The sequence below is a fragment of the Ictidomys tridecemlineatus genome, chromosome X (assembly GCF_052094955.1).
Source record: "Ictidomys tridecemlineatus isolate mIctTri1 chromosome X, mIctTri1.hap1, whole genome shotgun sequence".
Taxonomy (NCBI): domain Eukaryota; kingdom Metazoa; phylum Chordata; class Mammalia; order Rodentia; family Sciuridae; genus Ictidomys; species Ictidomys tridecemlineatus.
Genome location: NC_135493.1, coordinates 59,063,101 through 59,085,473, shown reverse-complemented (window position 1 = coordinate 59,085,473; position 22,373 = coordinate 59,063,101). Strand labels below are relative to the sequence as shown.

The 22,373-nt window shown below is 40.8% G+C and overlaps 2 protein-coding genes across 7 annotated transcripts in view; one reads left to right on the top strand and one right to left on the bottom strand.

The window, feature by feature from the left end:
- Positions 1 to 22,373, top strand: part of LOC101968521 (melanoma antigen preferentially expressed in tumors) — a 63,378-nt gene that overhangs the window by 30,407 nt on the left and 10,598 nt on the right. For 2 of the 5 annotated variants that reach the window (XM_040283109.2, XM_005342428.4), the window contains exons 1-2: positions 7,594 to 7,704; positions 22,256 to 22,366. The gene's annotated coding sequence lies outside the window, so the exon portion shown is untranslated. Of the gene's footprint in view, positions 1 to 7,593; positions 7,705 to 17,525; positions 20,837 to 22,255; positions 22,367 to 22,373 lie in introns of those variants that run through there. The other 3 variants (XM_040283107.2, XM_040283123.2, XM_078034545.1) reach the window with 2 other exon arrangements.
- Bex5 (brain expressed X-linked 5) lies at positions 5,418 to 7,698 on the bottom strand. 2 transcript variants are annotated; one of them, XM_005342426.5, is made up of 3 exons: positions 7,559 to 7,698; positions 6,415 to 6,479; positions 5,418 to 5,997 (listed from the first exon to the last, which is right to left on the bottom strand). In XM_005342426.5, the coding sequence occupies exon 3, from the start codon at positions 5,969 to 5,971 to the stop codon at positions 5,630 to 5,632; it is 342 nt and encodes a 113-aa protein (XP_005342483.2). In that variant the 5' UTR covers positions 5,972 to 5,997; positions 6,415 to 6,479; positions 7,559 to 7,698; the 3' UTR covers positions 5,418 to 5,629. The 2 variants fall into 2 exon arrangements, with proteins under 2 accessions (XP_005342483.2, XP_021577139.2); XM_021721464.3 differs by lacking the exon at positions 7,559 to 7,698 and adding an exon at positions 6,918 to 7,096.

Below are 22,373 nucleotides of genomic sequence, written 5' to 3'. Positions count from 1 at the left end.
CCAAAGGCTGAGGAGAATAGTGGAGATGGAGGGATGGGGAAAAAATAAATAACAGGAATTAAGTTATAGTTAGATGAAAGAAGTTCTGGTGTTTAAATTTGCACTGTAGGGTGGCTATGGGTAATGATAGCTTTCTTTCTATCTATCTACACACACACACACACACACACACACACACACACACACACACACACACACACACCTACCTTTGGGAGTTTTATTCATTTATTTATTTTTATGTGGTGCTAACGATCCAGCCCAATGTCTCACATGTGCTAGGCAAGCACTCTATCACTGAGCCACAACTGCAGCCCCTTACTGTATATTTTTTAAAAGCTAAAAGAAAGGATTTTTAATGGTTTCAATATAAAACATTATGAGTTGATATGTCTACCTCAATTTGAACAATACACAATATATACATATATCAAACATCACAAGCAACCCCATTAAATATGTGTAAGTTAAAATGCATTGTTTTATATATCATCTTAAAATATTAGAGTAAATAAACATAAAACTTAAAAAACAAGGTCTTTGGAAGTTTATATTGAATGGAAGAATCTAAGACATGTGTCTATGTAATAGTGAAGGGTAGCTTGTTCAAAAGTGTTTCCAGTATTCCCCCCTCTATAGTAAATGTGGGCCTCACTATTAAGTTCATGAATCCCCAAATATAGTTAATAAGACATATGTTGGACAATCAAAAAAAAAAGAAAAAAAGAAAGAAGAAGAAGCAGGGGGAGGGGAGGACGGAGGAAGGGGAAGTGGGGAAGAGGAAGACGAGAAAAAAAAGCAAAGACAATTGACAATCATCTAGTTAAAGACGTCATTTTTCCTCTTATCTGGTTTATATTATACAGATCCATCAATATAAATTAATACCTAAATATGATTCTAATTAAGACTTTAATAGATATTCAGTGTTTTAAAGAATTTAACCTTTATTTATTTTTTTATGTGGTGCTGAGGATAGAACCCAGTGCTTCACACATTCTAGGCAAGCACTCTACCACTGAGCTACAACCCCAGCCATCAATAGATATTCTTGTTCACAATTTTGCAATTTGGTCCATGAGGCAAATTCATGCTGTAATATTTCATGGCACATCATCATCTATCCTAACTGGCAATCTAATGCTGGGTTCACAAAATTTGACTATTCCAATAACTTAAGAAAGTGGCAAAGAAAGCATGCAAACACACAGAAGTACCTTTTCAAAATCCAGGGATAGCTCTCTGACCTTAGGGGTTGTAGAAATAGAGCCTCTGGAATTCTTTATTCTTAAATAGGGGACACACAAGGGGAGGTTTCATGGAACATTTTATCCCAAAAAGGGCAAAGAGGTAGGATTACAAATGAACAGGTAAGTGTAACTTGATCCCATTGGGTGATGCGTACTCCTGGAGCCAGGCCTCATTATCCAAGCAGAGGTAAGGCCCAAGTTATTGTAGGGCACAATAATTGTTCAGTATCTCTAGTTCAGGACTTAAGGGCATGCACTGCTAGAGTGGCTCCCAACAACGGCAGTTAGAAAACATGTACATTTCTACATTTGATAATTACTACCACTGTCTTCCAGAATGTTATTTCCATGCACACTTCCAAGTATTGGTGTATAAGAGCATTCATTCAGCATAACTCAATCAATAGTGGATCAAATGGATCCATTTTGGCTAATCTGGCAGATGAAATGTGGTAACTTATGTCCTAAATTCAAGTTCTTGAATTATAATGTGGGGTTGAATATACTGTTGTATGTTTGGTTCTTTTCTAGTAACTGCTTTGCTATATTTTAATATGAGGCTGCAGTTTCTATTCCTAATGCAAACTATTGCTTCATTAGAATTAATTTCTAACCAGAAATTTGCTAACTTGTTACTTTAAAGTTCCATATAAAGCCACCACTGAAGAGGAACTTTCCCCAAAATAATTATTTTAAAAAACATCATCAAGAATATATTGAGGGGCTGTGGTTGTGGCTTAGTGATAGAGCACTTACCTAGCATATGCAAGGCACTGAGTTCAATCCTCAGTGCCACATAAAAATAAATAAATAAAAGTATCATGTCCATCCACAACTAAAAACAATTTTTAAAATATGGAGTTGGGGCTGGGGTTGTAGCTCAGTGGTAGAGCATTTGACTAACATGTGTGAGGCACTGGGTTTGATCCTCAGCACCACATAAAAATAAATAAATAAAATAAAGATATTTTGTCAATCTACAACTAAAAATATTTTTTTTTAAAAAAAGAGTACATCAAGCTGGGCATGGTGGTGCATGCCTGTAATCCCAGGTTTCAAGGAGGCTGAGGCAGAAGGATCCCAAGTTCGAGGTCAGCCTTAACAACTTAATGAGACCCTGTCTCAAAATAAAAAATTAAAAAAGGGTTTAGGATGTTGCTCGGTCATCAAGCAGACCTTGGTTCATACCTCTCCTTCCCCTTCCCTTTTCCCAGCCCCTGCTCCCTTCCCCCCTATCGATCTTTCTGCCATTTGCCCATAGTTATTATTTTTTAAAATTAATTTCTTGCAAATATATATGATGTTGAGATTCACTATGATATATCCATATATGTACTTAGGAAAGTTATGTCAGTACTTATGTATGTTAAAGGCCAGGTTTTTGGAGAATAGTGGGGGAAAGAGGAAACATGTTTTTTCTTTTACTGAATCTAATATTTAGCCCTATAATGACAGTAGTGATGCCCAAAAGGAAAGGTCTTCTTTATCAACCCCTTCAACCACCATCACTATTTATCTCCTTTCAATCTTCTCCTAAAGTTGGGAAATTGGAAAATCCAAGTCCCTGCCAGTTTAATACCAATATCTGTAAGTTAGCATATATCATCATGTGTTTTGGCATACATAAATTATGTGAAGTTGAGCAAACTTCATAGCTTATTTATGGTGAAAGACAACTCACTTATGATGAAATTGTTTGAAGAACACATGAAAACGTCTAGACTGTATGGGGATGGATGAAAATCACAGATCATTGTGCTCCAAGTCTGAACCCCCAGGACAGCAGGGTGATCATCACCTTGCAACCAAACCCAACTTTAGACCCCTGGAATCAGAAACTCAGGGGTGGGGTGTAAGTCCCAACAATCTACTTTGAGGAATCTTCCAGGTAATTTATACACAGTTTAAAGTTTTGAGAAACGGGAAGTTTAAAGAAAAGCTGAGGTGCTTCAGCTTGTACTGTTTATCTGGCAGTGTCTGTCAAAATTTCTACTCTCAGAAAACATTAGAGGAAAATTCACTGTCCCCCAAAAGCAGTCATAGACAATTGTAGTTCCTTTGCATAAGCTTGTCCTACCCATGAACCATGGAAAGCTGCCAAAGCAAATATCTGGAGCAAATTTTACTTCCAGAACAGCTCTTTGAAGTTCTGCTGTGATTTTAATTCTGATATACCAATGTAAGAAAGCATTCAAAGCGTGCATATTTATACATTCACAAATACAATTGTGTCCATCAGTAAAACATCACCTGCCTAGTACAGCTGTCCAAGGGAAGTGAAAAATTTGCCTCCATATGTTTGCTGTGTTGTAACTACAATTTTTGGACTTATCAGTGTGACATCCATTTGCATGCCACATAATGCTGTCTTTGTTGTGTTCCTTTTTAAATGGCAAAGTACGTCTAGGGAAATGACTTGCCCATAAATGATCAGATGTAAACTGAGGTCCAGATTGCAGAATTCTTGGTTCAGCTATAATTGACTGTTGTGTCCTCCAACTTGCCAGGCACGGTGCTAAACACAAACCATATCAGGATACATAAGAGACAAAACACTTACTGTGAAAAGGACAGTCTTATGAACAGTGATGACTGTGGAAAATATTCTAAAACAAGGATCCACCTACCAGTTGTCAGTCCTAACCACTCTTTTCTATTGAACTGTGATTACAAACTTACTTGGCATAGCAAATATCAAAGCAAAGCAGGAGGAAAACACCTCAGGATCCACACAGCTTAGTGTGAATGGAGTCTACTAGGGATTCCTAGGATGTGAGTGGTGTACTCAAATATTCTTGGGGACATAGAGCCACCTCTGCAATTCCTGTCTACAGGTTTCTCTCTCCTGTGGCAGTGTCTATATTGAAAATAGAGAGTCAAGGAGCCTGGGACATATTCATCAAAGGATGAAAGGGATAGTCAAATTCTGAGCACACTGTGTCATTCAGATTTGTCAAGGGGACAGAAGTGAGGAACAGTGAGAAAACCCCAAAGCATTGTTTGCATCCCTAAGTAGCACTGGTAGAATATCTGTGTGGTATAAGTATAACCCTAAAGCACATTTCTTAAAGGACTAAGTGGGAATTCAGACTACTGAAGATTACACAGAAATATGTGGATCTTAGTCACGTTTAGGAATCTAGCACATCAGCAATGGTGGGGACCAGTGGAGGGAGCAAAACCCAGATGGAGAAGGAGTGCCCAATAGTTATAGAACTACCCAGAGAAAGGAGAGCAGCAGAGGAATAGAAGAGTGTTATTCCCTTTGTAGACAAATGGATTTGTGGTAGGCACATTTTTTCCCCGGAAAATGAAGAGCATCTAGAGTGTTGGGGTCTTGTATGTATGGACAGAACTAGCCAGAATTCAGCCATTACTTAACTTTATCCCACAGTAACACTGTAAGACATATATTATCTTCATTTGATAGAGGATAGGCTCACTTTAAAGAAATATACTTGTATTAATTACCAGGTATATGCTAATTAACAAGAGATCCAGAGGTGATGAGATTTATGTCATTAAATTGTATTTAGTTTCAAGTATTTGTTGATTGCCTTCAGTTCCTTTATTATTGTTGTTGCTGTTGTTATTATTATTGGTAGCAGGGATTGAACTCAGGGGTACTTAGCCACTGAGCCACATCCCCATCCCTTTTTTGTATTTTGTTTAGAGACAGGGTCTCACTGTCTTGCTTAGTGCCTCGCTCAATTGCTGAGGCTGGCTTTGAACTCAAAATTCTCCTGCCTCAGTCTTCAGAGCCGCTAGGATTACAGGTCTGTGCCACCATGCCCAGCACCTCCATTTCCTTTATAAACTGGTTAATTCCTTCCTTCTTAAATTTTTTCTCAACCTATAAAACATATGTATTCATTTTGGAAAAGAAAAAAAAACAGATAATTAAGGAAAAAAAGAAAATTAAAAGTGCTCAATAATTAGGGCTGGGATTGTGGCTCAGTGGTAGAGCACTTGCCTAGCACTGGGTGTGACTCTCAGTACCACATACCAATAAATAAGTAAAATTTAAAAAAATCATCAATAACTAATAAAAATATTTTTTTAAAAATGAGCTCAATAATTATACCACAATCATATATAGACTTCATCTATATTATAAATTATAATGTGTGTAAATATGCATGCTGTTAAATGAGATAGTATGTCTTTGGCTGCTTTTTAAATTGCTTTATTAACTTTATAAGATGTAATAAATCTTTTCCCATGCAAGTTCATGACACTCCCCTGCTGACTGAGTTTACAGACTAGGTCAAAATGAAATCTGCAATCAGAATATAGCAGAACACCAAAAGGTTCACAATAAAGGGTACAACAAGAAAATACAAGTTTGAAAAGCAGGGGGTTTTGATTATTAACCTGGAGATTCAAGGCATAAGGCAAAACTCATCATGATGATCATGGTGAGGGGGGTCCCCTATAAGAATACGCAGACTGTACCTCAACTGAAGCTCCCTAATTTTCCTCCTTAGCTCTCTCATCTCCTCCATGAACCTTTCCATATCATCTGCATCTCCATCTATCATATCAATGTTATTAGCAATCCTATTGGGCACATCCTCTCCAAAATCCTGAGCAGGTGGAGCCCAAACCCCTCCAATATTTCCTCCAGGTTGCTGGCCTTCACCACCTTCTAAAGGGCGAGCTTCTTCCTCATTTTTTACTGGAGCCTGCTCCTCAACTTTGTTTTCCTGGGGGACATTTTCCATGTTGAAGTTTTTCTTATTTCTTCTTTCTAGGAGATAACAAACAATAAAGATTGAATGCTTTATAACAATTCAGCGCTCCTTTTGGCAAAGATTTTGCTGAGACTTCACACACTCTCTAGGGGGTGTCTCCCCATTCCCACCCTGCTTCAAAGCCCATAATTTTCCCTGAAAATTCTTTTCCAGGTCACTATCCAAACACTTAGGATGGGTGGTAGATTTGGGCAGTGGTTCAGAGACTAGGCCTCTGCAAACACAGATGCTGATAAGCCCTCCATGGGAGCCTTAGACCTTGCCCCTCTATTCCTTTCCTCACCAGTCACAGACTGGCCATTTTGTTCAGATTGTGTTAGATTTCTCTTGCACTTAGGCAGGGTGGGCTATAAGTCCACCCAATTCTGTTGATCTTTTACCCCTGTACTAGAGAGCCCCAGGCACCCTCCTACCTGTAGGGATCAGAAGCCGCCTCTCTCTCAGCCTTCAAATCTGCTGTGCCAAGGAACCTAAAGACCTGCAGAAAGAAATGCAAACAAAGTCCAGGATTAATTACTTGATCAAAGGATCCCTAATGGAGACAACAGCTCCATTTTTTATTTGAAGGCTTTCCTAAACAAATCATTTTGTTTCTCCTCCATCCTGTGTCAAGGTTTCTTTTCCGGCCCTGTAATAGGCTATATCAACTTTCCGAAGTGGACTATATACCAAAGACAATTTTTTTTCCAAACCATTTTAATCTCCTTTAGGCCTCCTTTCTCCACTGACTCATCCCACTGTCACTAAATTACCATTTCCTGGACACACATGAATAACTTGTGGAGCAGGAGAGTCAGAAGAGTTTGCTGGGTGAAGACGTAGTTTATTTAAAAAAAAAATCAATCTTTTCATTCATTCGCCAGTCTCCCATAAGACTCATTGCCTACTTTCCAGTTCACCCCGCTCCCATGCCCACCATTTTATGCATCAAGATGGACGATGGGTAAAGAGGTGTGTGGGCACTGCAAACCAGGACCCGCTGCGGTCTCAGCGATTTCATTCTTGGCCCAAGCAGTGCATATGCTTACGCGAACCTGCAGGGACTAGAAACAGTTTCTAGCTCCCCGCCTCTATCCTTGGGACAGAAGCTTGCTCGCAACCGCAGCCTCTGCAATAAGGGACCTCTTTCACAGTCCTAATTCCTGTCCCTCTTCTGTGTAGCAACTCCCCTCCCCGGCCCCCGTAGCCCACAATTTCCGGTTCTAAATGTACGAAGGGTGAACAAAAGATCCTGGGAACCATGGTCTGGAACGGTGGCAGGGTCCGCTCTGCCCACCTTCTGGTTACCGGCTCCCCCGACCATGGCCTTGCAGAAATCAGGTCCTTTTCCACGCGGTTCCCTTCCCGGTTTTCCACTACCTTCAAATAGTGCCTGATAGCCCACCTCCTAGAAGATCCCAACTGGTACCCATTTTTAACCCCGGGACTCTCTTGAGCCCCTCCCCCCGGACAAGCACCGAATAGGTGAGCCTCAAGAATGAGACAGAATCCAGTCCTGGATCTGCTCTGGTCACTGCCCTTTTCCACCCCAGCTCCAGGCTGCGCCCACCAACGTACCAAATCAGGGTCAGCTTCTACTACTTTCCTCCTTCTCTGGGCAAAATTGTTCGCCCGCTTCAGAGAGCACCGCCACAGAAGACTACCAAGACCGCAACTGGGAGGAGAGACTAATCCACCCTGGGTCTGGAAGGGGCCACGTCACTGTGAGCTCAGATTCCCAATTACCATTCACACCTGCAGTGCGGCAGAAGGGTGGGGGTGGGAGCGTGGGCGGAGCGACCTTTCTCCTCATTACTGTCTTATCTACCAAAGCTTTTCTACCCATCCCTCTATCTACTTTTCCTATTTAGAAATACACGAGATCGATGTGTCGTAATATTTTGTAGCGAGCATTCTACTTGCCGTGATTTCTGTTGGACTTTTTAAAGAATATCTTTTTCCTCTTCTATGCCCACAATTAAAACCACGAATTAACCCTAACAATCTTGTTGGTCTGATTCCAGATTGGAATTGGGCGGGGATGGGGTGGAGGGGGAGGGAGAAAGAAGCTAGGAAGTCTGGAAAATAGGTACGAAGCGCATTTTTTAAAATTTTTACCTTTCTGTTTGTTTAAATTGGGTGGTTGTTTCAGGTGTGTTTCTGATAAGCTCAGTGGGAATTCATTTCTTGATGTTATAATTAGACAATACAATTATTTTCAGTTAAAAAATAGAATTCAAGTTGTAAAAACATAACAACCTGTTTCTGCTGCTGAATCATATTACAAATATGGACCTTCTGGACAGCAATCCACCTCCCCTCTAAGGATTTTGATATACAAACCTTAACTGATGGTTCTCCTTGTGAAGGGTCCCTGTCTGTAGGTCCTTCCATGAAATGATGCACAGTCTTGAGGGTGGATTTTCACATCTTGAGAGCATGTGGCAAATATAGTTTTCCGCTGAATTGTATTACTATAACTTTAGCCTTGCCTTTAAGGTAGAACACTAGTGATGTCTTCCAACAATTCGTATCAATATTTGGGGAAGTTAACACAGACATTGTGAGAAGCTACACAATGTTCAAACAATATTGTACCAGGATAAATATAGAACAAATGAACTAGAAGAGAAAACCAGAATTATCCCAGTTAGTGATGGGAAGCTGGAGTGTATGTTCACAGTAATTTCTTGGTAGATATTACCCTGGGGGCAGTAAATCTCTAGCATTTCAAGACTGTCCTAAGCCCAAACTGAGCAAGCTCCAAAGGTACCTACAAAAGCCCTCAGCAAAATTAGAAAATATAGGTAAGATAGAAGCGATCAGTTTTATTTCTGCCCCAAGAAACAGACTATTCACAATTTAAATCAGTCCAAATATTTCCCATCAAAACAAAGATAATACACATCCATCCTATCCCATATTTATGGAAATTTGAGCTCTTTGTATTTCCACTAACAAATACAATGTTGACTGAAATTTTTTTACACAGAATTTTGTTAATAACATCAGGGTTTAAAATTCCTCAAACTGTCATTTCTGTTTAAGAGTGTGGATGCTTATGATTGTCATAGGAGTCAGTCTTGAAAAAAATGTTCTCCCAATTTTATTTCTACAATGTATGATCATGTCTGTTTTCTCATATGTTCACTGATACTGAGTATTGTTTGATGCTAATGTATTTTAGCCTTTCTTTTTGTAGGGGATATTGAACCCAGAGGTGCTTAATCACTGAGCCACATCCCCAGGCCTTTTGATTTCTTTATCTGAAACAGAGTCTCACTAGGTTGAGGGTCTCGATAAATTGCTGAGGATGACTTTGAACTTGAAATCCTCCTGCCTCAGCCTCTCAAGTTGCTGATGTTACAGGTGTGCACCACTACACCCAGTTATTTATTTTATTTTAAAAGGCTCTTGTATTTTTTCTTTCATTTTTTAAAAACTCATCAAGGTCACTAGTTAGTGTTTTCTGAACCTGCCACATGATAACAGACACCTGGGTCTAAGGCTCCCACACTCCTCTGCAGATTTCAGTTTAGCATATTTCCAGCCTGATCTGAGAAACTTCATTAAGAAGTTCCTTGATGGAATTCTTAATACCAGTTAGGGTTGTGGAATCTTATCATACACATAATACCAAATACATGGGTAAATTTTCCCATCATTGTGTGAGTGGTCTTTTGAAAATCATTCTGAAATAATTTCAAAGTAACAGAATGGTTTTGAGAACAAGAAGTTCCTACATGCCTTTCACTACATTCCCCAGTTCTTAACATTTTGCTACATTTGTTTTGGATCAGTCTCTCTTCCCATAGAAGTGCCCATTGTTTTTTTCTGACCCATTTGGGAATCAGTTGAAGACTAAATGGACGTTTTAAAATATTTGGTACAATGATTCCAGGTAACATTTTGTTAAAGATTTGTCTCTTTTATTTTTAGAGATTTCTTACATAAAATTTCAAAAATATGAACATATAATGTGTAAAAATAAATATTTTTTGTACTTTTACTAAATATTCTTTACTCTCATACTCACATAATTTTTTCATGCATCCATTTTAATGGAATCATATACTATAAACTCCTGTGCTACTTGTTTTTATCATTTGCTTGAAAATAAAGGCAGGTTAGTAAAAATATTACCCAAGTAATTTAGATGATCAGGCAAATTCATGAAACACTTCATTGGATATTTAAAAAAATCAGATCCTTAGTTTAATGACTTATTTTCTTTAACCTGCAGTGTAGTTCCACTTATTTTTAAATATCTTTAATTATTGGGTTTTAAAAAATAAAATAATAGGGTTGGGGTTATGGCTCAGTGGTAGAGCACTTGCCTAGCACATGTAGGGCCCTGGGTTTGAGCCTCAGCACCACATAAAAATAAATAAATAAAATAAAGGTATTGTGTTCAACTACAACTTAAAAACAAATATTAAAAAATAAAATAATAGATGTTTAATGTAGAATGTAATGGGTGAATTTTTCAGAAATTTTATTTTGTATATATTTATCTAAAAGAATATTTTCTTTTTATAGATTTTTAAAATATTTTTTATTTTTTAGTTGTATATGGACACAATATCTTTATTTGATTTTTATGTGGTGCTGAGGATCAAACCCAGGGCCTTGCCTGTGCTAGGCGAGTGCTCTACTGCTGAACCACAATGCCACCCCTAAAAAGAATATTTTTTTATGTCATGCAAGGATGAATTAATTCCTAAAATTATTCCTTAATATTTTGGATGGTAAATAGTTTCTAAACAAGGTAGCATTTAAGAACAAAATTGTAGGTTGAATAAAAAAGTTTCAAATTGAATGCATTTCCCTGTTTTCTCTACAAGCAAACAATTTATTCCATTAAACCCTGCACTTAGTTAAAACACACACACATATATACGTTTACACCTCATTGACCTGTAATTCCTATTCCTTTTTATTTCGATCTCTAATTTAATTTTTTTTTAATTTTAACAATTACACTGTTATTTTCAAAGACTAAACAATGCAGTCATCCAATTTAATGTGTATTATTGGAAATTATTTTCTATGCATGTAGTTATGTAGAGGAAAACTTCATTAAGTCAGAGAAAAAATGCATGACAAATGAGTTTCTCCTTCAAGGATGGTACAAAATTATACTTAGCAACAAGATGTAAGTTTGAAGAAAAAGAAAATTTTAAAATCACTATATTTTCCTATTCCTCTGAACAGAAGTTATTGTTCACCACTTAGCTAACTTTAAAAACATGAATACATTTTGTCTAATGCTAAAAATTATAAAAATTTTATGGTCAAAAAGATTGTTTTTAAGTTATGCCAAATGCTTTAAGACATTTGAAGCATTATATGTCACACAAAAAAAGAATAGTGGGAAAATTATTGTTGCTTTAAAGATTCTATCAAGTAATGTAAAAGATTCCTTTGTTAAGCTTATAAGATTTTGTTAAAGACAGCATTGTATTCAAATGCTATTAAAACTCAGTTTTTCTTGGTAATATTAATAAGAATGATTTAAGATTCAGCTTCATTCTTGAATATAAATGGAGGTGATTCTAATGACTTTCCTAAATTACAAATACATTACAATTTTTTGCTTTATTGTTGTTACTAAAATAACACAAAATTTATAGATACATATTTTAATTGAATCATATAGTCTTTTTTGAGACTTGCTTTTTTAACTTAACAGTATATTGGACATATTTCCACATTAATAAGTATAATAAAACCTGTATTTATTTTTATTGCTGTGTAGCAAATTATCATAATCTTAGAGGCATAAAATAATACAATTTATTTTCTAACAATTTCTATATATCAGAAGTAGACACAGCATGCCTGAGTTCTTAGAGAATCATGAGGCTGTAATCAAGATGTTGGCTATATCTTTTTCTAGTGGCAAAATGAAAGAAACTCCTTCCAAGCACATTCTTGTTATTGGCAGAATTTAGTTCCCTGAGAAATTAGAACTGAGGTCCCCATTTTCTTGCTAGCTGTCAGACAAGAACTGCTCTTAGCAACTATAGTCTATTCTCACATTTTGCCTCATGATTTCCTCAAGTTCAGCAACAGAGATTTGCCTTCAGTTCATATTCTTTCACATTTGGAGTTTTGTGACTTATTCTTCTACTACCAGCTAGAGAATGCTGTTATTAGATTGTTCTTGTAATTGGAACAAATCCACACATATAATCTCTATATCTTTAGGTCAATTCATTTTTTAAAATATTTTTAGTTGTAGATAGACACAATACCTTTATTTAATTTGTTTATTTTTTTTTATATGGTGCTGAGGTTCAAACCTAGTGCCTCACAGGTGGTAGGCAAGAGTGGTACCACTGAGCCACAACTCCAGCCCTAGGTCAATTCATTTTTATTATATTTGCAAAACTGAATCATAGAAGTAACTTGATTAGTTTTTTAATAACCAGATCTGAAAGGTTGTGTTGTGGGGGGAATTATAGAATTCTGTCTACTACATTTATCTAAATTTTTTTTTTAATTGAAGTCAAATTCACCAAACATAAAATACAACATTTTAACCATTTTAAAGTACACTATTCAGCGGCATTTTGTGCATTTGGTGGTGTAACATTACCCCTAATACCAGAAAACTTTCATCACCCCAAAAGAAAACCCCATATCTATTTAGTAATCACTTCCCATTATTATTTTCCAAAGACCCTGGTAACCATAATATGCATTGTGTCTCTGTTAAGTTGCTTATTCTGGATTCTCTTTGTTTTAAAATTTTTTTGTAGTTGTAGTTGGACACAATATCTTTATTTATTTATTTAAGTTTATTTTTTAGTTGTAGTTGGACACAATACCTTTATTTATTTACTTATTTATTTTTATGTGGTGCTGAGGATTGAACCCAGGGCCTTACATGTGCTAGGCGAGTGCTCTGCCACTGAGCCATAGACACAGCCCCTATTTTATTTATTTTTATGTGGTGCTAAGAATCCAATCTAGTGCCTTACAAGTGGTAGGTGAGTGCTCTACCACTGAGCCACAATCCCAGCCCCTCTGAATATCTCATATAAATGGAATCATGCACTATCTGACCTTTTGTCCAGTTACTTTTACTTAACATAATGTTTTCAAAGTTCACCTGTGTTTTAGCAATTATTAACACTTCATTCCTTGACTAGTACTCCATTCTATGAGCATATCACATTTTTGATCCAGTCAACAGCTGATGAATATTTGGGTTGTTTCTACCTTCTGGCTATTGTTGATAATGCTGCTATGAGCATTTGTATAAAATTATTTTTGGACTCTTGCTTTCTTTTTTATTCTTTTTATAATTATAATCATAAAATGAATATAATAGTGTTATAATTTGAATTTGAAATGTTTCCCATAAGATCATGTGTTGAATGTTTAGTCTCTGATGCAGCAGTGTTCAGACATGGGTATTTTGGAAGGTGATTGGATCATGGAGGATCAACCCTTATCAATGCATTGATCTTTTGATAACTTCATACCATAATGGGTTATTGTGAGGTAGTGGAATCTTTAGGTGGGGCCTAGTTGGAGGAAGTAGGTCACTGAAAAAGTACCTTTAAAAGGTATATATTTTCCTCCACCCTTTTCTTTCCCTCTTTTAGCTTTCTGGCCCCCATAAGGTGAGCAGCTATGCATTTCCTGCCATGAAATTCTGCCTCACCACAGGCCCAGAAACAACTGAGTCAAGTCACCATGGAGTGAAACCTCTGAAAATGTGAACCAAAGTAGGCCTTGCCTGCTTTTAAGTAGTTTTACTCAGGTATTTTGTTACAGAAAAGGAAAATTATATGGTAATTCCATGTTGAATTTACTGAGAAACACTCTTTTCTATAATATCTGAACCATTCTACATTTCCATCAGCAACATCAGAGGGTTCCAATTATTTCACACCTTGTCAATACTTATTATTTTTTAAATTTACAATTCGTGTGTTTATGATATATCATTGTGGGTTTGATTTGATTAATGACGAGTACTATTGATTACTGAGAGGGGGATTCACCAATTTGAGGGCCAATGGTGAATGTGAAGTAGGCAATGGAAAAGATGGGCACAGGTTGGCCTCCGCTCAGGTGGTGACCTCCAATGGGATGGGGGTCCTACTAAAGGCAGGGGAGCCCCATCCGAGTCAAGGCACCAATGAAAGGCAAGTGACTCACCTGAGATGGAGATTCAACCAAGAGATTTTATTGGGGGACTGCCTGAAGGGGAAGGAAAGGAGAGGCAGAGACAAAGAGAGAAAGAAAAAAAGAGGAAAAGGGCAAAGAGGAAGAGAGGAAGAGGGAAGAGAGCAGAGAGAGGGAAGAAGAGGAAGAGGGCAGAGTAGAGAGGAAGAGAATGTGTGCTTACAAGCTTCAGCTTAAGAAGGGTTGGGTAGGGGATGTGGCGGGTGCTGGTTGGCAGGGTGACTCAGGAACAGCGAGTGGACACTGTCCTGCGGGGATTGGTTGAGAAAACCCTTGAATTTTGTGCTCTTCTAAGAGAAGGGGGAGGGGTAAGGGATTCAGTGAAATTTTCATGAGAAGGGGGAGTCTCCCACACAGCCAACATTCCTCCCTTTTTGTTTTTATGTTGGGAGCAGGGTGATGAGATCTCATCTTTACTTCCTGCTGGAGAGGGACAGGACGAGTGTGAAGGAAGGGAGGGATGGTTAGGGTGCGGGGACAAGAGAAGCATCGCTGTAAAGGCCGGGGTGCTGAAGATGTGAATTTCCCTGGGGCCAAAATCGATGAAAGTTCCTCGAAGCCATAGGTCTTGGATAGTCTCCATCCAATCCTTGTCCCTGCAAATGGGGGGAGTCAGCCAGCTGTCCTGTCGGAGGGCCTCCGCGAACTCCACAATCCAGGTGCACCACATGATGAGCCTAAGAACACCAAAGATACTGAAGGCAAGGAGAAGAAGAGGGAAGAGGAGACACCACATTAGCTTCTGGCTGGAGGCCCAGTGAGAGGGACTGGCTGAGAAAGACCAGCGGTCAGGAGGAGGCACATGAAAGCGAATGGGCCTAGAAACCCTGGTGACAGGCTAGTGAAGTTCCCGCAGTGACAGGCTAGTGAAGTTCCCGCAGTGACAGGCTAGTGAAGTTCCTGCAGTCGTATTTCCATTTTGTAGCTCCATATCCACAATGGTGAAGTTCTGTCAGCTGTTGTTGAGGCCTTCACGTAAGAGACAGGTGTCCTCCAAGGGAGCAAGTAGCTGGAAATCCCTGAGGAGAAGCATCAACACCAGAAGCCCATTTGGGGTCCCATGGGTCCCAAATAGTTAATTTGGTGTATGCTTGATTTTCATAGCAAGGCTCATCTAGGAAGCATTTCTTTCAGGAATTATAAGGGCTCCCGCCATAGATATCAGGCCAGTGCTTACAGGATTCCTCAGTTTGGTCTGCTATGAAGCACAGCATTGCTGAATGTAAGTGGGATGAGGTGGCCTGGTTGAATCCAGTAATGTTAAGGGCGACTGCCCAATTGCAGCCAGTGGAAGGGCAATTGCCTTGACCTATAAACTGAGAGCTGGTGGTGCCATCCTGCTGCCATGTCATTTGGATGTAGAAGCATCATCTGTGGGTTAGGGTAGAAGCTTGAGAGAGATTAATGATTAGTAAAAGAAGGAGAGAGTTGGCGAGAAACCTTGAGTAAATAAGACTGCGTCAGTTCCTGGTTGTGTTGGGCCAGAGGTAACAGATGGTGCAGGAAGACACCAGTCTGCGTGTTCCCTTAGGAGTTTGTGTAGAAGTGTGAGATGGGGCAGGTAGGATACAAGTGGAGGAGTAGTAACTGGAAAGCTTTGGTTGATTAAGACAGGGTGCTCATGGAGTAGCTCAAAGGGGCTACAGCCTGAGAGGGCTCTAGGGGCTGCCAGGACAGCCTGAGTTCAATGGCCAGCTTAGTGAAATGATCCTTAAGAATGCCGTTAGCCCTCTCAACCTTACCCGAGGATTGGGGTAGGTAGGGGATGTGGAGGCTCCAAGTGATGTTGAGGCCTTTGGAGACTAGTTGAACAACCTGAGAAACAAAGACCAGACTGTTGTCTGACTGGATGGAGGCGGGAAGTCCAAAACTGGGAATGATCTGCTCAATGAGGATAGAGGCAATGGTGTCAGCAGTTTACCATGAGGTAAGGAAGGCTTCTATCCAACTGTAAGAGAGTGCTATCCCCCAACTCATAAGCAGTTAGCTCTTTTGTCAAGGCTTGTCTCTGAAGCCTTGGGGTAGGACTGTCCATGTCAGCTGTTGAAACTTAAAGGATGTAGGGTCTTCCCATGTGAAGAAAATGGGGTAATAAGAGTCAGGATGGAGGGCACTGTAAATAAGGCATCCTTAGAGTTTCTTGGTGTTTCCAAATCTGTGTTCAGATAAAACTTAGAAGGAGATGACTGAGATGTTCTGGAAGGATGCAGGGTGAAGGAGTCATCCCAGGTGGTTCTTGACCCTGGGCATGTGTGTGAAATCCAATTGCCAGTCGGATCCTGGAAATCCTGAGCAAGGGGAATGGTGAAGAAAGCATCCTTCAGGTCGATGACTGAGAAGTAGGACTAAGAATAAGGAATGGAAGAGAAGATGGTGTAGGGATTTGGCACCAGAGGGTGAATGGGTCTAACTGCCTTGTTAATGATTCGTAGGTCTTGTACAAGGTGATACTGTCCATTAGGTTTCTTTATGGCCAAAATTGGAGTGTTGTAAGGGGTGTGAGTGGGTAGATCTTATTAAGCCCTTGCACCATAGGTCCTTAATAATGGGCTGTAAGCCCTGAAGACTGCTACTTGTAAGAGGGTATTGAGGTTGACAAGGGAAATGCTTGAATTTGCAAGATGAATTCTGACAGGGACACAGTGAGCCAGAGATGGGGTGAAAGTGTCCCAAACTTGAGCATTTATCTCCGGAGGGAGAAAAGGAGGGAAGCCTGTGGACATGTGGGTTGCTTCTCCAAGGATAAGGATAAAAGAAAGGCTGGGATGGAATGTGATGGAGGCATGGAATTTGGCTAAGATGTCCCTTCCCAATAGGGGAATGGGGCATTGGGGCAATACCAAAAACTGGTGGGAGACAGGATGGTGGTAAAACCTACAAGAAAGCGTGGGGTTTTAAAGGGAAGAGTTATTTGTCCCCCTACCCCAACAATGAGGGGACAGGATGGAACAGTGCATCCCCAAAACTTCCTCAAGACTGAATAAGTAGCCCCTATGTCTATAGACATAGAAGTTAATTGGACGTCCATCCACCATAATAGTGACCCTGGGCTCCTGAAAGGGGAAGAGGAGACTGGGGGAGGGCTTTGTACAAGGATGAGGTGGTGGCTTGTTGGCTGGGTCGAAATCCCTGGGTGAGGAGGCAGAAAGAGAGGAGGATTTATAAGCCAAGAGGACACACTTTAGGTTGCAAAAGGTACAGAGAGTCGGATTCGAGCAAAGGAGGAAGAAAGCCTGAGTATATAAAATCTCTGCCCATTTTTTCAATCGCATACAATAATTATAGATATCCCGCAAAATGGCGGGGCCTAAGGACCCATAAGGGGGCCAATGGTTTTGGTTATCTAAAGGATAATTGGTGGTCACCGGGGAGGGAGTCTCAAGGCTCCTTCAGTCATCCGTTGCCAGCCCCAAAAGATCCAGGTCTGGGCTTGGGGCAGATCTGGCTCCTCTTCAGGGCTGGGACAGTCCATGGCCCAGTGACCCCTTAATTGGCATTTAGGAAATGGATGCATAGGTGGCCTGGGATTCAGGTGCTCTCACGCCCAGTGTCCCTCTGTCCCACACTTAAAACAGGGCCCAGGGGCCATCTTTGGTGGTGGGCATTTGGCCAAAAATGAAGGGGTCCATGGGGTAGGTCCCTGTAGAGCCTGTGCCAATCTGGACTTTTTTCTTTCTGGCCTTCTCATCCCAGTTGTGGTACGCCTTAAAGGCTGTGCCCAGGACTTCAGTCTGAGGGGTCAAAGGTCCCTATTCCAGTTTTTCTTTTTTTAATTTCGCCCAAATGTCAGGGTAGCTCTGGGAGAACAAGTAGGTCATTAGGAGCTGTCTCCCATGGTGGGGGGTCTCAGCGTCTATATTCGTATATTGCTGGAAAGCCTTAGTCTATCTAGGAAGGTGGAAGGGTTCTCTTTTTTTATCCTGAATGATTTCTTGGAATTGTTCAAAATTTACTGCCTTCTGAGCCGCCCTTCTGAGTCCACCAACTAGGCAGGTGGAAAGTTGGTCCCTCAGGGCTAATCCTGTGGTGGTATTGTAGTCCCAGTTAATGGTCCTGATCAGGAACTGATTCAGGAACTGCCTGGGCACCAGAGGGTGGTGCCTGTCTGGCAACTAGGCAGGTAGAAAATTGGTCCCTCAGGGCTAATCCTGCCTTAGGCCTGGGTGGTTTGATGAACCTCATCAGCATAATTATGGGTTTGTTCCCAGACCCACCTGCCTTCCTCTGGGAGAAAGGTATTCTCCAGGATCATGTAAATGTCATGAAAAGTGAGACTATGGGCTTGGAGTAGGTACTGAAACTCCTTTACGTATGAGGCAGAGTTGGTGGTGTAGGAACCACGCGTTTTTCAAGTGTGAAAGATCTGCCATACAGAAGGGCACGAGGACCCTAATGATCCCTTGCGCCCCAGCAACCTCTCTCTCAAAGGAGCCATAATTGAAGTAGGGAGTGGCTGGGCAGACTGTGGGCTGAATGGAAACACAGAATGGTGATGGGAGGACTGAAGGGGGAGGTGGGGCAGGGCCCGAAGGAGGAGGTTTGTGCGACAGGAGGCAGGCAGAAAGAGAGGAGGCCAAGAGAACATGCTTTGGGTTGCAAGAAGTACAAAGAGTCAGATTCGAGTGAAGGAGGAAGAAAGCCTGAATATATAAAATCTCTGCCCATTTTTTCTATCCCACACAATAATTGTAGGGATCCCACAAAATGGCAGGGCCTAAGGACCCATAAGGGGGCCAATAGTTTTGGTTATCTAAGGGATAATTGGGCCAATCCTGAGTAGAGAAATTTATCAGTTTCTTGGGATTGATCTCCAGGGTTAGGCTGAGGGTGTCCAAATTGTCACATTTGAGAGGGGAGTTGGCCGGCAGGGAGGAGGCACCCCCCTTGGGGCTGTGAGGAAGGGTATGATATGTTGACTGCAGAGGTGTCCTGCTCAGGCGAATATCAGAAGGAGACCTCAGGCTGAGAATATGGTCGTCACTTAAAATCCTCTGGTGAGGTGCCCTCCTGGAGGGCCCTGGGAGATATGGGTCACCTGACGCCAAGGTTTCAGATGGAGATGGGGAAAGAGGAGACCCATGCTCCATGAGGGGAGGAAGTTTGCCAGTTCTCAAGCTGGCCAAGGCTTGTTGGAAGGGGAAGACTCCAAGAGGACCACCTGCAATGGTGATGGTGAAGGTCTGGGTGGGGTGTATTCCTTCCCGTGAGACACCACAGGGGCTGCCAGTTGATCAAGGGCCAGTTCCCAGTTACCGTGCCTCAGCAGGTTTAGGAGTCTGGAGAGGGGGACTCACCAATTTGTAGGCCAATGGTGGATGCGAAGTAGGCGATGGAGAAGATGGGCACAGGTTGGTCACTGTTCAGGTGGTGATCTCCGATGGGATGGGGGTCCTGCTAAAGGAAGGGGAGCCCCATCCAAGTCAGGGCACCAATAAAAGGTGAGTGACTCACCTGAGATGGACATTCAACCAAGAGATTTTATTGTGGGGCTGCCCCAAGGAGGGGCAGAGAGCAGAGAGAGAAGAGGAGGAGGGCAGAACGAGAAAGGGTAGAGAGAGGAGAGAAAGAAGAGGAAGAGGGCAGAGGGTGGAGAGGAAGCTTACAAGCTTCAGCTTAAGAAGGGTTGCTAGGGGATGTGGCGTGCTGATTGGCAGGGTGACTCTGGAAGAGTAAGTGGACACTGTCCTGCGGGTTTGATTGAGAAAACCCTTGAACCTGGAGCTCTTTGTAGAGGAAGGGGAGGGGTTCAGTGAAGTTTTGATGAGAAGGAGGAGTGTCCTGCACACCTAACCCAAGTTTTCAGTGTATTTTTTTAATACTTTAGAGAACCAGGGACACTAATGCCTTTTGTCATCAAAAGGCTACTTTTTTTTTTTTTTTTTTTTGTACTGGGGATTGAACCCAAGAGAGCTTAACCACAGAGTCACATACCCAGCCCTTATTTATTTATTTATTTATTTATTTATTTATTTATTTATTTATTTTTGAGACAAAGTTGTTTAGGGCCTTGCTAAAGCTGAGGTTGGCCTCGAACTTGTGATCTATCACCTCAGCCTCCTGAGTGACTGAGATTATAAGCATGTACCACCACACTTGGCAGTGGCTACTCGTTTTTCATATAAAACCCCCTGCCACATTATTGTGCATTGAGACCTGGTTTTTTGTCTCAATTTTTTTAACCTTTAATTAATTTATTCACTTTTTATGTGGTGCTGAGGATGGAACCCAGGGCCTCACATGTACCAAGTGAGGGAGCATTTTCGAGGCCAGCGCTCTACCGCTGAGCCACAACCCTGCCACTTTTGTGTCACTTTTTACCAAAGAAAATTTTATGGAGTGGGGCAGGCACTTAAATAAAAACCTTTCGCTCTCACCCTGGGGCCCTCGCAGTGCTGGAGGGAATGCTGCCTCTCTGGGCGGGTCAGGAGTCTGGCCCCGCCTCCCAGTGCAGAGCTGATTGATCAATATGGGTCACTTGACTCTGGTGAACCAATAGAAATTCTCTCCTGGCTATTTAACTTTGGCAATGAACCGTTAAGACGCAGCGCGCTACTAAGTCTGATGGTGCATGTGAGCTCCTGAGAGGCAGTCCCAGGGCTTCGGCTGCTGAGGCACTTACACTACATCGAAGATTTTTCTGACTCTTCAAATTAGGTAAATTATAACATCTTTTTTTGGGGGGTGGGGTGGTACTGAGGATTGAACTCAAGGGCACCTGACTACTGAGTCACATCCCCAGCCCTATTTGGTATTTTATTTAAAGACAGGGTCTCACTGAGTTGCTTAATGACCCGCTTTTGCTGAGGCTGGCTTTGAACTCGCCATCCTCTTGCCTACGCCTCCGGCGCCACTGAGGTACAAGTGTGCGCCACTGTGTCTGGCATTTTTTTTTTAAATAAATTACACATATTTTGGCCAAAATTATCTAGAGTGAAAATTTAGGGATTAATGGTTCACTGCATGTCACCCTCTATGCATTGGGGTATCCGCACATAATTTAAAATTCTGCAGCCTTTCTCCTCAAAACCTTATATTCCTACTTTGCATCTTAGTTTTGTTAGTGGCTAATGTTGATATGCCAGGCTTTCAGAAAGTAAGTATTGAGCTGTGCAGATATTTTAATTTCTATCGTATTTCATTTGTTTTATGCTTAGAAATGCTTTCTCACTTGAAGAGCAAATATTCACCGACATGTTATATATAGATGTGGTTTCATTTCTTTCCTTTTCTTTGATTTTGGTTTTGTGCTCGGAACTCAACCCAGGTGAATTTTAAACATCAAGCCGCATCTCTAGCCCTTTATATCGTTAAATTTAATACAGGGTCTCTCTGAGTTGCTGAGGGCCTCGCTAATTTGCAGAGGCTGGTCTCAAATTTGTGATCCTCCCGTGTCAATCTGCTGAATAGCTGGGGTTACAGGTGTGCGCTACTGTGCCAGGCAAGTGTGGTTTTCATTTCTTATACCAGGCTCTCTAAAGCATTTTTAATTCATAATTTTAATAAATTATGTGTAAAAGCACTTAACCATCTTTCTATCCATCCCTTTAACTACATTTCAGTTGGATGAACTATTGTTAATCCATGTAGTTTATAGATAATCATCCCTTCAACCACTGATTTTTATCATTTTTCCAATTCTTTTTATTGGAGAGGTGGTAGGGAATTGAATTCAGGGGCATTTGACCACTGAGCAACATCCCCAGCCCTATTTTTGTAATTTTTAAATTTAGAGACAGGGTCTCACCGAGTTGCTTAGCACCTTCCTTTTTCTGAGGCTGGCTTTGAACTCCCCATCCTTCTGCCTCAACCTCTCAAGCCAAGCCACTGGGATTATAGATGTGCGCCACACCACCCAGTTTATCATTTTCAGTTCTTATTTTCATGTAAGTTTAGCCTTGCAAAAATTGTACAGAGAGCCATCACCCTAATTTCCCTAATGTTAACATTTTTATATAGCCATACAAAATTACCAAAACTAGGAGATTAACACTGATGCAGTACTATTAATGAATCTATATAATTTATTTGAATTTCACCAATTATCATGCTAATGTTTTTTTTTTTCTATTCCAGAATCCAGTGCCGTATACCTCATTGCATTTGGTCATCATTTCTCCTTAATCTCCTCCAGAGTGAGAGTTCCTTGTTCTTTATTGGTCTTCTACAACTTTGACATTTTTGAAGGTACTGG